The 16527-nt window shown below is 41.0% G+C and overlaps 1 protein-coding gene across 6 annotated transcripts in view; it reads left to right on the top strand.

The window, feature by feature from the left end:
* Window positions 1-2533: 2533 nt before the first annotated feature.
* LOC140485987 (ribosomal protein S6 kinase alpha-3) overlaps window positions 2534-16527 on the top strand; it is a 117823-nt gene continuing 103829 nt past the window's right edge. For 2 of the 6 annotated variants that reach the window (XM_072584478.1, XM_072584477.1), the window contains exons 1-2: window positions 2567-3036; window positions 4567-4707. In XM_072584478.1, coding sequence (XP_072440579.1) covers window positions 2977-3036; window positions 4567-4707 — 201 coding nt within the window. In that variant the 5' untranslated portion in view covers window positions 2567-2976. The other 4 variants (XM_072584483.1, XM_072584479.1, XM_072584480.1 and 1 more) reach the window with 4 other exon arrangements.

Genomic DNA, 16527 nt, shown 5'->3' with positions numbered 1-16527 from the left:
TAGTATTATCCATCAATTTTTGACCAATTAATATGGTATAAAATTGTTTTAAAATAGCTTTGGCTCACAATGGATTTTATTACTGTTTAATGAATCATTGACATGATAATTAGATTATTGAAATCCTGTAGTAATCCATTGGCATTAATCCAAGGTATCATTTTTTTGAAACAATGGAAAAAAATTTCAGAGGAGATGTAAATGTATTCATCCATGTAAAGGTACAATTTATACATTTGGTTACATATGATCTGGAAGGGCTTCTTGTCCCTACCCCTGGACTGGGAGACCCAGGTTAAGTGAAAAAAAATTAAGAATGTTTAATGGCTATGCATATTGTGAGTGTCATGTTCAACTGACTGTATATCACGTGTATATGAAGAATAGTAGCTAAGTCTCCTAGGTAACATTCTTTCCTATATCACCATTATTTGGGCATTATTTATTTCATGTCAGTGGGATTTTGCATATCACCAGTGACTGCCATTTTAAAAGTTGCACTTAATATTGCTCAAAAGAGAGACACTGTCAAAGTTTTTAATCTCCCACTCATTGGAAAAAATGCAAGGTTTTAAACAATCTTAACAATTTACGGTGGAGAAAATGGTAGTAATTTATTGGCAAATTGACTGTGATTGACTGAGGCATTGCTATGGTGAAAGTAATAGAGTCATAAGCTTCTGGATAATCCAGATGAGAAGCATGGCTTGAAATATTTATTTGCAGAGAAAAGGTATTCTAGCAAATGTAAATGTGCCATATTATGAGCTTGATTGGTTAGCTCGTCAATATACTTATTGCCACATTCAGGAGTGGTCAGCACCACTCCAGATCTCTCTTCTTCTGCCCCCTTTCAAATTTCACTATTATTATATTTGCACTATTCTCATTCTTTGTAACAAAATGCAGTATATTTGTGCCTATTCCATCAGCCTGACTATTTTCTCTTTAATGAAAACAGGAAAGATGAAATATGCTGAACTGGTCAGGTATCATTTGTAGGGAACAAAGCAGAGTGAACATTTAAGATTGATGACCTTGGGTTCTGATAAAAAGGTCTTTGAATTGAATGGTTAACTCTGTCTAACCATAGATGCTGCCTGACCTGCTTGGTGTTTCCAGCATTTACTGATTGCGTTCAGATTTCCAACTTGTGTGGTATGTTACTTTTGTATATTATTTTTAAGCCCATTACTATGTTTCTGTTACAAAATTGCTTGCTGCACTTCCAAGGTCTGTCATTTGCAAATATGAGCATATATAGTCTGCACATGGAACAAGTGTCAACCAGGTCATTTCTGAGCTATTGTGAAGACTTCAGCATAAAATCTACACAGACTTGTTAGTTTACTCCGAAAGGAATGCTGCATTATGATGTCTTTCAGATGCTATGTTAACCCAAGGCACTATTTGTCCTTTTGGGAGAATATAAAACATCCACTTGCACAATTATAAACAAGATCCAGGCATATTCCCTGATGTTCTGGCAATTCTGAACCAACAGCTAACATCACAAAAATTGATCAGATCATATGTCATGTTGCAAATTGACTGACATATTTCTTATAATACAACTGAGACTACAGTTCAGACGTATTTAAATGACTACAGTACTTTAGACTATCCAGTGATCAAAAGACATGCTGCAGAAATGCATCATCTTCTCTATGTGTGCACCTTTATACAAACATGTTATACATGCATTAGTATGTGTCTTGTGTTTTTACAGACACATATTGTACATTTGGGCTCAATTTCAATTCAGATATTTGCACGCAAAAAAAATGAGAACACCCATCTTGTGTTGCACTGTCGCAGGTATAAATGGTAACCTTTCTCATCATAAATGTATGCAAAGACCTTTATTCATGCATTTTATATTTGAATAAACAGACCAATATTATTTAAACCCAACAGCATAAATGCATAGAAATTGTTAAAAATGTGCATTTTTGGTTAGAATATAATGATATCACCAATAAACGCAATGAGTCAAAAAAGCCAATCTGCAAATGGCTGGCAAGAAAGACTACAAATGCTGAACTTTTACTTTTATTTCTTTATTCTTCTAATTTATAGGTAAGATTTTCTACCTAGGCAACGCTGAACCTAGCTTTATAAGAACTGTAATGGTGATCATTTAACTTTTATTTCAATTTTTTTTCTAATTTATACCTGAGATTTTGTGCCTAGGTATCTCTCTACCTAAGATGGCACCAGAAGTTGCGATGTCGTACACTTTTCGCTGTACTCATGTAACCCTGTGGTTGAAGACACGTGTCATTCAACCTAATTCTAATTGTCAAGAGTGCTTCCCAAGCTCCACACTTTGCTAACACAATGGGTAAAAGCGTGCTTGAACGTGCAGACCAGGTGTTCCGGAAGTGGGTGGTCTGTGCTTCCACTGAGCGTTCGATTCACCTGGCTGCCCCACCGATTGGCGGACGACGGTGGCCCCGCCCCAGCACCGCGCGTAGCCACGCCCACCAGACCGGCCCCGCCCCACAGCGGCTGTCGTCAGGGTGACGCGCGGAGCCTCGCTCTGACCCACAGGTAGTGCGGCGAGTGATTCGGGGAGGGCGGGGGGAGTTGAAGTGAGGGAAGTTTCGCCATATTGTTAACGGAAACGGCGGCGGCTGTCGGGATTCACGGCTGGCCGCTTTGCTCCTGAGGGTGTGGGAAGGCGCAGGGCGGCGGGGACGACAACGACGTCGGTAGTAGCAGTGGCTGCTAAGCCAAGCCAAGCTTAGCTAGGCCAGGCCTCGGGAGAGTCCGGCTCACTTCAGCCCCCCCCCCCTGCGCCTGTTGTGGCGGGTGAGCCCGGGTTGAGCTCGAGCCGCCTGGGTGCCCAGCTCGAGCTCCCGCTCGGCGCGTCCCCGCTGCCCCCATCCCCCTCCCCTCGACGTCCCGTCGTTCCCGGCGCGCTCGGTCCCGGCGGCGAGGCTGACGGGCGCGCGGTCGGGTCCGGCTGCGAAGATGCCGCTCGCTCAGCTGGTGGATCCCTGGCAGAAAATGGCTGTGGAGAATGAGAAGGAGGTAAGCGGACTTGGTAACTCTTTCACCCAAAGGACAACGCCGGGCCTTCTCTCCCATTTATTTCGATCGAGCGTCCCTCTGTGCAATCTGACACCGTTGTGAGCGGATTTGTGTGTGTGTCGGGGTGGTGAAATGAGTTTAGATCAAACTCTTTTATTTTGCCCTATCATGTCTCTTGTCTGTTTATAACTTGGCTGCACTCCTTGCTAACCGGGCTTTCCCAGGTCTGGAGACATGTCGGGTCAAGTGCTATGCTGCTAAGAGCTGAACCGAAGCCAACTGAAGATTAGTCTCATCTCGAGTCTGTCAAACTTCACGTTTCGCGTTTTCACTTGAGCATTTTAATTGCGATTTTGGCTCTTCAGGTGTTGGTTTTTCTCCCTCGTTTTGTGTGTTTTGCCCTTCATTCCATCTCTTGAAATATTAAAGTGAGAACCCTTCTCTCCAGTCAATAAAACGAGCTGCCGTTGAAAATGATTGGGCAGGATTTAGGTCTGAACTTTTAATATTTGCCTTTGATTTTTGTCCAAGTGTTTTGTCACGAGAAGTATCCCGGGCTCATTTAAAACAAGTCTTTCTTTGAAATAGCTGCAAAATTTAATTTTTTTAATTTGCCACAGGATGTCGGGTCTCATTTTAAAAAAATCATATCGTTGATCAAAGTACTGAATCTTGTCAGTTTTTTTAATTGTTAGATCTGTCCAAAGTTTACTTTTTTCAAGTTTTTTCTTTTGCAATTCGATCTATGTAGCTGACATCCCTCCTTATCCAAACAATATACAATTGATCAACCACATTGGGGGTTACTTGGCATGTCTCAGTTTGAGAGTTCCATAATTCATATAGAAACTTAAGGCACGATCTTTGTGTTATAGGACTGTAGATTTGAGGTCTAGGAACAAAATACTGGTGTTTTATGTTTTAAGGAGTAAATGCTGTTTGTAACAATCAAGTAGCACAACAAAACAATTGTCAAATTGTGAACTTTCGTGTGTTTTTCACACCGTGTCAACCATGTGATAATGGTTGCTAGTAATAGGTAACCTTGATATTGTAAGTCAGCAATACAATGCTTTAGGTTTTTCATGAAACTTTGCTCAATATAAGTTGCTTTAAACTCACTGGCTGCTATCTTGTGTTCTTGTATTATTTATTTGCAAAACTTTAAGTAAAGCCAAATTCCAAGTGGTATGCCACTCAAAGCTGGGAAAAGGATTAATGTGAATTATATTTAATTTGTGACTAAATTTTTAGTATTATGTTGCTTGTCCTCAAACACAAGGCTGTTGCATTTTGTGGGTTTGCAAAATTGTTTTCTGAACCTCTTCTGACTTTCGTACTGTTGTTATAAGCAGTACCCAACTTAAGCATGAGTATCAGAATGCCCACAGCATCTGCAAATATGAAAATGTAATACCCCTTTTAAGTACACTTGGTCTATCAGGATTTACCTGACTGTATACACTTTGCCTGAAATTGTTCACCAGATTTTAAGAGATGAAGTTTTTCCTCTATTTTCTTGCCTCACAGTCACCATCGTTTCCCCTATGTAAACCTCTCCACAGCCAGAAACCAACTGAGGGCCCAAGCAGGGGCACTGCACTACGTGACTTCACCACTCGATGTCAGGCTAGTATTGCCACACAACATAACAGTTCTCTACAGTATGAGGTATACTTTGGAGTATTTCTCTATCAAATTTGCATTTATTTACAAAGAAATGAGTGGGAGTGATGTATTAATACACAATAAAAATTTGAAGATGAGTGCTGGGAATTGTTGGCATTTTACAGTAGATGAGTTTCTGTTTGGATAAATTGGATCTGCAGATAATTATGTGGGGTGGGGGTATTTAAAATTATGAAATCATTGCCCAGGTACCATGCTAGTATGTGCTGTTATTGAGGATGAGTAGAATATTAGGAAATGGACAATTTCTACTTGTATTGCTCATTGCATTGCAATACAATCTGCAGACATGGGGAGAACGTGTAAATTCTGCAGACAGTCACCCAGTCATAGAACTCCACAGTTTGAAGGCAGACCATTTGGCTCATTGACCACCCCCTGTCCTGAAAGGCACTCCACCGAGACCTACCCACAATGTATGGTATCAGATTTAAATTAAAACCGGCAGATCTCTCAATGCTGTTCATAAGGATTCTCAGAGTTGCCAGCTAATGGTCGTAGTTTTTAAAAAAACTGTAGGTTAAATCCTCTTACCTGCATTTTGTAAATTCTGGTGATACTAACTATAGGGTATAATTTTTCTGCTGACCTATTTGACATTGAAAGCAAGTTTGGATTGTGGGTTCTTGGACGTTTTTTGACTTTTGCAGTGCCTTTGCTACTAGAGCTTGTCAGAGTTAGGAATTCTGCAGTTGAGTAGTTTGCTTCCTGACTCGAAGCCTGTCAACCATCCGAAGTATATAAATCAGGAGTGTGATGGAATACTCCCAAGACTTGCAACATTAACTAATTGGATGACTTTTATTTGTATGTATCCAGCCTGTCATAATCCTATACATGTCTATATCCAACCTTTTGCTTTGAAGGCATTAACTCAAACCTCTTCAACCTAGCTAAAATCTGCTAAATATCCTCTGCGCTCATAGCGTCATAGAGATGTACAGCACAGAAACAGACCCTTCTGTCTGATTTGTCCCTGCCAACTAGATATCCTAAATAAATCTAGTCCCGTTTGCCAGCATTTGTTGCCATATCTATCCAGATGCCTTTTAAATGTTGCAATTGTGCCAGCCTACTCCTCTTTCTCTGGCATCTCATTCTATATACGCACCACCCGCTGTATGAAAGAATTGCCCCTTAAGTCCCTTTTATATATTTCCCTTCTCAACTTAAACTTATGCCCTGGTGAAAATACCTTGTCTACTCACCCTAACCATGATTTTATAACCTCAAAGGTTATTCTGTGTCCAACATTCCTGGGAAAACAGCTTCCGTTTATTCAGCCTCTCCCTACAGCTGAAACCCTCCAACCCTGGCGACATCCATGTAAATCTTTTCTGAACCCTTTCAAGTTTCACAACATCCTTCCTAGAGCAGGGAAACCAGAATCACATGCAGTATTTCAATAGAGACCTAACCAATATCCCATACAGCTGCAACATGACCCCTCAATTCCTATACTCAAGGCACTAACCACTAAATGCCTTCACTATCCTATCCAGCTGTGACTCCACTTTCAAGACCTGAGAACCTGCACTCCAAGATTTCTTTGTCAGTAACACTCCCCAGGACCTAACCATTAAATGTATAAGTCCTGCCCTGATTTGCCTTTTCAAAATGCAGCACCTCACATTTATCTAAATTGAACTCCATCTGCCACTCCTCGGCCTATTCGCCCATCTGATCAAGATCCCATTGTACTCTGAGGTAACCGTCGCTGTTCACTACACCTCCAATTTTGGGTTCATCTTCAAATTTGCTAACCATACCTCTTAGGTTCACGTCCAAATCATTTATGTAAAATGACAAAAAGCAGTGGGTGCAACGTCAACCCTTGTAGCACCCTGCTGGTCACGCTGCCTCCAGTCTGAAAAGCAACACTCCACCACCACCTTCTGTCTACTACCTTCGAGCCAGTTCTGTATCCAGATAGTTCTCCCTTATTCCATGCGATCTAACTTTGCTAATTAGTCTACCATGAGGAACATCGTTGAACACCCTACTGAAGTCCATATAGATTATGTCCACCACTCTGCCCTCAACAATCCTCTGTTATTCAAAAAGCCCCATCAAGTTCATGAGACATGATTTCCAACACATAAAGCCGTGTTGACAATCTGTAATCAATCCTTGGCTTTCCAAATACATGTAACTCTGTCCGCAGGATTCCCGCCAACAACTTGCCCACCACCAATGTCAGGCTCACTGGTATGTACTTCCCTGGTTTTTCCTTGCATCTTTCATAAATAGTTGCACCACGTTAGCTAACCCTCAGCCAGATGCCCAGGAATCATTTCCCTGGCTTCCCACAGAGCTGTACGGTACACCTGTTCAGGTCTCAGATTTATCTACCCTTGTGTTTTAAGACATGCAGTGGCACCACCTCTAATATAGGCATTTTTTCAAGATGTTACTATTTATTTTCCAGCATTCTCTATCTTCCATATCCTCACATTCTCTATCTTCTATATCTTTCTCTACAGTAAATATCGATGCAGAATACTATATATCTCCATATCCTGGAGTTCCACACTTAGGTGGCTTTGCTGATCTTTAAAGGGCCCTAATTTCTCTCTAGTTACCCTTTGGGCTCTCCTTAACCCTTTTTGCCAAAGCTATCTCATGTCCCTTATTCGCCCTCCTGATTTCTGTTTTAAGTATACTCCTGCATTTATACTCTTCTAGGAAATCCTTCGATTTCTGCTCTATATACCTGCCATATGCTGCTTCCTTATTCTTGACCAAGACCTCAGTTTTCCCGTTGATTCTTCCAACCTTCATAAAGCCCGAGTGAGGTTGTAGCTGAACTAGAATTTTATGGAGGTTTGGCATAATTTCCCTGTTTTGGTGCTCAGTGTCCCCAACAATGAAACTCACATGCTTTGCTAATCTGCACATGTTCTTGTACACCCTTTTAGAACTGTACCATTTGATTATTGATTGCCGCCTTCTGCCAAAATGCAATATTGCATGCTTCTTTGCATCAAATTCTGACTTGTCAAGTTCATTCTGCCAATCTATCTCTGTTGTAATTAATTGGTATTATCCTTACTGCCAAATTCGGTGAATAGTCAAGTTCTTTTTCCCAGGGTAGGGAAGTCCAAAGCGAGATGGGGAAGATATAAAAAGAACCTAAGTGAAAATGTCTTTATGCAGAGGGTGGTGTGTGTATGAAGTGGTGGAGACTGGTACAATTACAACACATTTAAAAGGCATTTGGCTGGGTATATGAATAGGAAGGGTGTAGAGTGATATAGGCCAAGTGCTAGAAAATAGAACCAGATGAATTTGGGATATCAGGTCGGTATGGATGAGTTGGATTACATGGTCTGTTTCTGTGCTGTACATCTCTATCTTTTCTGACTTTTTCATATCACACATTGATCAAAAAGTAGTAGTCTTGGCAATGACCCTTGGAGGATCACTGTCTATCATCCTCTAGTCTAAGTCAACCTTTTGCCATGACTTGCTGATTCCTGTACAGAATCAGTTTACATATACAGTCAATTTACACAAAACAATTTTAGTAACCAATCTAAGTTACGTGACTATCGAGTGTGTAACCAGCTTTTTATGTGATACTTTGACAAGTACTTTCTAGCAGAAATATAGTCTGTCCAGTGCATTTTCTTAATCAATCTTTTCTGCCACTTCAAACATTCAAATAGATTAGTGAACACAGTCTGTCTTTACAGATCCAGACTCCTGCCTTTAATAGACTTGAACATCTTCAAGTACGTGTAATTTTCTTCTGATTATTGTTTCTAAAACATAGCCAACATTGGGGTTTGACTGCCTGGATGCATTTAAAAAGAATATCCTTACTCCTTTTTTTTTGAACAGGGGTTTCACATTTTTCCATTCTGTGGTCCTCTGGCACCTTCAGACGTATTTTGCCAAGGTTAGAAGATTATGGCAAGATGTCCTATCTCCAACTCAACTTCCTGTAGTAACCTGAGATTTTCCTTTTATTTACTTGTGGGTGTCAACAGTTGGCCAGCATTAATTGCCCTTCCCAACTTGCCCATGAAAACATAGTGGTGAGCTGTTGCCTTGAAAAGTTCCAGTCCATGGGTTGTAGCTCAACCCAAAATACCCTTTGATTTTGACCAGGGATAGTGAAGGGTACATTTCCAAATGAGGTAATGAATGGTTTAGAGGGGAGCTTGCAGGTGATGGTGTTCCCATTTATCAGCAGTCCTTGTCCATCTCAAAGGTTGAATCCTCCAAACCTTGGGTCCTCCAATGTTCATTGCTGGGACCACTGCTTGTGGATGTGGTGCCAGTCAAGTGGGCTGCTTTCTACTGTATATTGTCAAACTTCTTGTGTTGTTGGACCTGCACCAATCCAGGCAAGAGGGCAGTATTCCACCATACTTCTGACCTTTGCTTTGCAGGTGGTGAACAGAGTTTGAGGAGTCAGGAGATTAGTTACTTTCTGTAGTATTTCAAGCTTCTGACCTATTCTTGTAGCCATTGTATTTATTTATGTGGTGAGTCCAGTTCCGTTTCTCTTCAAAGGTAACACAAGCTGTTGACAGTGGGGGATTTGATGATAGCAACACCACTGAATGTCGTAGGGCAGTGGTTATGGTTGTTTCTAATTGTAGATGGTCATTGCTTGGCATTTGTGTATGAGAATGTTCCTTGCCACAAGTAGGCTGAAGTCTGGATTTTGTCCAGATCTTCAATATCTGAGGACTTCTGAATGGTTCTGAACGTTGTACAATAATCTGACCTTCGGATGGAGGGAAGGTCATTAACGTAGCTGAAGATGTTGGGCCAAGAACACTACCCCATGGAACTTGCAGAAATATCCTAGAGCTGACATAACTGGCCTCCAGAAACCACAACCATCTTCTGAGTGCCTGGTATGACTCAAGCAGTGGGGAGTTTGCCCCTGATTCCCATTGCTTCCAATTTTACTAGGGCTCCTTGATGCCACACTTGGATGAATGTGGGCTTGATGTCAGGGGCTATCACTTTCACCTCTTTTCTGGAATTCAGCACCTTTGACTATGTTTGAATCAAATATAATGAGGTCAGGAGCTCAGTTACCCTGGCAGAACACAAATTGGGCATCAATGTGCAGGTGGTTACTGAGCAGGTGCTGCTTGATGGCACTGCTGATGACACCTTCCATCACTTTACTAATGATTGAGAGAAGACCAGGTTTGATAGTTGGCTGGGTTGGATTTGTCCTGCTTTTTGTGTAAATTACCTGGGCAATTTTCCATATTGTTGGGTGGATGCCAGTATTGTAAGTATTGGAACAGCTTGACTGGGGAGCAGCACATTTTGGAGCACAGGTGTTCAGTATTATTGCTGGAATGTTGTCAGGCCCCATAGTTGTTGCAGTATCCAGTGCATCCAACAGTTTCTTAATATCACGTGGAGTGAATAGAATTGCCTGAAGACTGGCATCTGTGCTGCAGACCAGTGGGAGATCATCAGTTTGGCACCTCTGGTAGTGGATTGCTATGAATGCTTCAGGTGTATCTTTTGCACCTTTGGTGTTGGTCTCTTCCATCATTGAGGACAAGGATATCTGGGCGACACCACTTCCAGTCAGTTGTTTAGTTGTCCACCACCATTTGCGACTGGATATGGCAGATCTGCAGAACTCAGATTTGATTATTGGTTATGCGATAGCTTAGGTCTATCAGTTGCTGCTTCTATTTGGCAAGCAAATAGTCCTGTTTGATAGCTTTTAGGTATGCCTTATGCTGCTGGTGTTCCCTCCTGCATTCTCCATTGAACAAGGGTTAGTCCTCTGGCTTGGTGGTAATAGTTGATTGGAGGATATTCCAGGTCACAAGATTGCAGATATTTGTTGGAATACATTTGTGCTGTTAGCCCACAGTGTTTCATCCAGTCATGAGTTACTAGATCTGTTCAAAGTCTGTACCAATTAGCATGCCATTCGAACCAGGCGATGCAGTGTGTGGTCAGTCTTTGTGATATTCATGCCTATTTCACCTGTCCCTTGCTGTTACTCCGACTGACAGATGATTCTTCAATTTGTCTAATGCAGTATGCCACTTTTTAAATTCTATCTTTCCTAGTCTCATTTTCCTTTTCACTACTTCAATTTGCCATAAGTAATCACTTGAAGGAGTAAACTGAGAGGCATTGTTTGCCCTTGTTGTTTCTTCATATTTTCTATCTTTAGTCATGTAAAGATCCATCGCTTTAATTCACCAACTTTTCCCTCTTGTTGGGATGTACCTAGCCAGCAGCTGATACACCTCTCCTTAAAGATCCCCTCTTCTTCCTTTACAATTTTTGATTCCTCTAAGGGTTCTATTTGACCGTAGATGGTACGTGGTCCTCCCACTGAAGGTAGCTATATTCCAATTTAGAAGTCTACTTTTAGGTTTGTCTTCCTTGTCTCCCTTGCTAATCGAAACATTATGATCATTCTTACCCAAGTATCCCTCCCCATACAATTAGTCCCTCTCATTCCCGAGCACCATATCCAGCAATGCCGCCTCCTAATTGGATTGCGAATATACTACAGTGCATTCAATGAGTTTCTCCTGAATGCTCTTTTGAAATTCCTCCCCAACTTTTCCCCTCTGTAGTTCTTGCATATCTTCGATTTCCCTGTAGATGTGCTCCTCTACTCCAATGTTATCATGCCCTTTCTCCTTTTGAATTCTGAGAAAATGAACAGTTTTCCTACTCAAAGACCATCCAATCCCTCTTTGAGATTTCACAAGTCTTTCTTATTTAGTGCTTACCATCCTATTGACCATTTCTCCCTCCCGATTGTAACAGTCACCCAATTAATAAGTATGTTGCCTTATCTGGATGCTCCTCCCTGTAAAATTATTAGATTTAGATTACTTAGTGTGAAAACAGGCCCTTCGGCCCGGCAGGTCCACACCGACCCTCCGAAGAGCAACCCACCCAGACCCATTCCCTTGCGTTAACCCCTTCACCTAACACTACGGGCAATTTAGCATGGCCAATTCACCTAACCTGTACATTTTTGGACTATGGGAGGAAACCAGAGCACCCAGACGAAACCCATGCAGACACGGGGAGAATGTGCAAACTCCACACTGTTGCCTGAGGTGGGAATTGAACCTGTGTGTCTGGCACTGTGAGGCAGCAGCAGTGCTGACCACTGTGCCACCCGCTTATTATTTAGTTCATTGCGAAACTGCTCTTGTCCCTGTGCACATGGGCAATCGTTCTCTCTCCCTCTAGGGCCCGGAATAAAAATGGAGGCAAAACTATACTGTGTCTCTGAGCATTTTGCTTCAACTGAGCGGGGGTGGGGGGAGGGGATCATAGCTGCACATTGTGTTTAGACTGATCAGATGAGCAGTGAAGGATTTTTGTCAGAATTTGAACTGTAGAGCTAGGTATTGACGATGGGAACTGACCGCATGTTTGTGGTTAATAATACCAAGTGGCAGCATTTAAATGAACAGTGGGAAGCTAAGAAAAGTGACCTTGGATATCATGGTCTCAGCTGCAAGGGCTGAAGTCATTGTCATGGATACTCTAGCTTGAATTATATTTGGAATCAATTGAGGTCTTGCAAATTGAACTGAACAACAGAATGGCGATATTTATTAAAGAATCTTTTTCAGTTAAGAACCTGAAGAGCAGCTAAAGAATTTTACAACAGTGATAATGACAGGAAATGTTATGCATGATTTTGGTTAAGATTGTTTTAGTTCAGTGGATAAACCAAGATGACATCCCTTTGGAGCACTAAAAATCATTTGTTCATTCCTCTTCCCCTTAGAATGTCAGAACAATATTAACTAAAGTCAAACAGAAATATGACTACTGCAAGAGTGCATTGTCCATTCTTGGTGCTGACCTGACTTATCCTTGGTTAATTGGAGAGTGTCTTTCTGTACCTTTCATTCGTATGCTCTATTGTGGAAATGATCTTTTAGAATCGTTATCATGAAGAATTAACAACTGGAAACTTTCCATTTCTCCCACCCATTGAATTTCCTTGACTCATGGGTTTGTCCCGAGTTGTCTTTGGTTGAGGGTTTAGTGCTGCAGGCTCACTTGTTGCTTAAGAGTTGTTGTTGTTTGAGTTCCAAATATTGAATTATTTTAAACGTGATATGAGGGTTTCTCCAAATCTGTCTGATCCATTAGTCACTCTCACCAGTGCGGTGTGAACAAAGTTCTTTTAGCCAATGTTATAATGGCTAGTCAGGTAAATTTCAAAAAGACATCCCCACCTTTCTACTAATCCCTTGTTCTCTCCATGTGCATATGTTGAGCAGTGACGCCCTTCACCCAGCTGCTAGCAGTGATTGTGAGCAGGCCTGTGTCATATCTTAACCAAACAGATGCATGGTTCATCTTGTTTTCTCCTTTTCTCTGGAGAGTTACTTGGCTTTTGCTCGGACATTCCTCTGCACTGCGATGAAATGAGGGGAATGTGAAGTGAATAGTCCCATTGTGGAGGAGGAACCTGACTCCAGTCTTTTACAACCCCAAATAAAAAAATGCTGTTGGTTGTAAAAGTGTTTCTGACAAATTCAGCCCCATGTTCATTGCTTTTTCATTTTACTGCAACATATTTCACTGGGGCTGAAGGTCAATGACTCAACTAACCAGGAGTTCCAGGTCCAAACATCTTCAGCTGCTTAATCAATCCATGACCAAATACAGTAAGATCTGAATAATGTCCAGGTTTGGGCTGACAAGTGGCAAGTAATATTTGAACTTCACAAGTGACAGGCAATGACTTTATACAAAGAGAAACTGCCCATTGCATCCTGACACTGTTTACTACCATCACCCAGTCTCCTACAGCCAACATTCTGGAGGTTATATTGACCAGAAGTTACTGTGGACCAACTATATAAATAAAAGTTATAGCCTAGGAAACCTGTGCTGAAACTTATCACCTGACTCTCCAAAGCCTATTCCCAAGGCACCAGCAAGGAGTGTGATGAAATATTTCTTGCTTGACTGGAAGGGTGCAGCTCCAACAATACTCTAAGCTTGACACCATCCAGGTCAAAGCCTTCTTGACTGGAACCATCCTTGTGTATCATCAGCAGATGTTGAGTTCTTTTTTTCTGAGATTCTTATGCACTTGATGCAACTGCAACACATCAACTTCTGTGAGCAAGCAAAATTTTATGAAGCACAATACAAGCTTTGGGGAAACCCTGAAAACTCTTTGTCATGGTTACGAAGCTTGTACAGGGAAGTGCTCTCTGAACAAAGGAAACAGTTCTTCCTTTTTATAAAATCTATACATAATAGTCAGTAATGCTCACGTGACAACCCCCAATACCACTCCAGACCCAATGCAGTGACCACCTCACCTCCAGGAGTAATGTAATGCAAATCATCCCTTTAATGGCCAGATCTGGTGTGAATTTTTTTTAAATTATGGGGGTAGCCAAGTTCCAGCTGTAATGTTCTTATTGATTTTTAAATAGGGGATGAAAATGTAAATAGGCTTTTGAATGGCCATGTAAATGGCTCTGAACAATAGGAAATGATAAAGTAATTTCTTGCAATCTATCTGTAAGATAGTCATCCCACCCTAGCCTTGGAACATCCAATTTCCTGCAGATCAGCAGAGCACATTAACTCTTTAATATTACATGGATACATGGGAACCCTGTCACCTACATTTTCCCTTCTAAGCCATGCACACCCTGATTTGGAAATTACTGCCACTCCTTTGGTGTCACTGGGTCAAAGTCCTCACTCCCTCCTTCATGGCATTGTCAGTCTACTTTAATCAATTGGATTATAGTGGTTCTCAGAGGCTGGCCCAACAAGTGACACCCATATCCCATCAATGTAGCCCCTCAAGCATATTCTGCTAGTTGGATTGTGAATGATGTGTATGTCAACTCTCCATTAACCCCCCCCCTCCATTTAATTCCAATCAAAAATCAGTTTTTGTCATAAAAATTGAATGATTCAGTATTGGATGCATTTTCTGAGAAGCATGTGCAGATTTCCAATACCTCTATGGAGGGAAAAAGTGTCTTCCAGTTTCTTTCCTAAATGGCCTGACTCTTATTTTAAGATTATTTCCCTATTGTTATGGAGTCAGAGATCTCCATCATAAAAATTCTTCGGCCCACTGTATCTATGTCCGTCAAAAACAGTCATATAATTATCCTAACCCCATTTTCCAGTACTTGCCCTATAGCCTTGTATACCTCTTACAAGTGCATATCTAATTTAATGTTGAGAGATTCTGCCTCTATCGCCCTCTGGGTGGAAAAACATTTTTCTCACATCTCCTCTAAATCTGTGCACCCTGGTGAGTGACCCCTTCATCAAGGGGAGAAATTTCTACCGATATGCCCCTTAATTAATTTTAAACATTTTAATCAATTTCTCTCTCAATCCTCTCTGCTCAATGAAAAGAAACCCCAGTCTGCCCCATCTCTCTCCGCAACTGAAAGACTCCAGTCCAGGCAACATTCTGGTAAATCTCTACATCCTTTGCAGTGTTATCACACTTCTCCTATAAGGTGAATTCCAGATCTGCCAACACTACTGAAGTTGTGGAGTAACCAACATTTTATGCAGGTCCAGTGTAACCTCCCTGCCCTTAAATTCTATGCCTCGACTTGTAAAGGTGAGGTTATATTCCTACTGAAGTTAGTTCTGGTGCAGTTATATAGTTTCACTTTTAACAGGAGATCTCACTGCCCCAAAGTTGCAATTAACTGTGAAGGGGAGGTGTTGCAGCCTCTGGAGCAGACAGATTTAATATAGATTGCTTTCCTGCAGTAATGGGAAAAAACTTCAATCACATTACCTTTTCTGTCCATTATTCTTAGCTGAATACATATTTCCATAATTTAGCAAAGGGGAACAGCATTATATACTACCTCTGGGACTCGGGCTTGAATTTAGCAATCCAGGTTCATGAGCTGAAAGTTTCAGCTGTTTGATTATGCAAAAACTATTGATGTCGATGTCTACTACTTATAGAACTAGACCAGCATCCTGCAGGGAACTTGAATTCCGTAATGGCAAGTTGGACAACTAGAATAATCTTTCTGAAAAGAGAAGGATAATGGGTGAGCAAATGGCTGTCTTCTTAACTCATGAAAGCTTTTGATAGAGTACTATAGATAATATTCCCACTTGTGGGAAGGAGCAAACATTGCAGGGAGCTGGTATGGGGAATAGCCCAGATTTAAGCTCATTTAAGGTAAGTCTGTAGTTGGAGCATAACAAGGAATGGTTGGGCTGAATGAATTGTATTTTTTTGCGATGCATTTAATATAATTCTATTTATGATTGGCTCTGAAATTCAATTTAATTAAGATCTGATAATGAATGCAGTCTTTCCAGTATCATGCTTATCCCAAAATAAGTCTTTTTCAAGCATAAATTTAGGGATCATTGAATAAAACGATGGCTTGATAGTGCTAAATTATTCTCAACATTTTTCTTGAATCTGTCACAAGTGGATCTGTACTGGCACCTTCTCTACTGTCTGGAGAAGAATATCGTGGTCATACGACTAGGCCTGTACTTCAGAACATTGGATATAGTAAATTTGTTTCATTTGGCATTTGATTAGAATGATTTCTAATTACCTTGAGAGAGGTCCTACACTTCGGCCCTGGGCTAATGCAAATGAATTATTTTCTCCTTCCTATCTGATAAGCCCAATCCAACCATTGATTGTCTTTATCTGGATCAGCAACTTCAATATTCTGTTTTCGTATTGCTCTTTAATTTATAAGGAAGAAAGTAAAACAATTTTCATTTGTAGTGAGTGTCTTTGTATTAAGCAGTTGGCCTATACTGATTTGTTTTTTTACA

Source organism: Chiloscyllium punctatum, chromosome 15, assembly GCF_047496795.1.
Source record: "Chiloscyllium punctatum isolate Juve2018m chromosome 15, sChiPun1.3, whole genome shotgun sequence".
Lineage (NCBI taxonomy): Eukaryota > Metazoa > Chordata > Chondrichthyes > Orectolobiformes > Hemiscylliidae > Chiloscyllium > Chiloscyllium punctatum.
The sequence above is the reverse complement of the archived record's forward strand: the minus strand, read 5'-3'. Positions and strand labels throughout refer to the sequence as shown.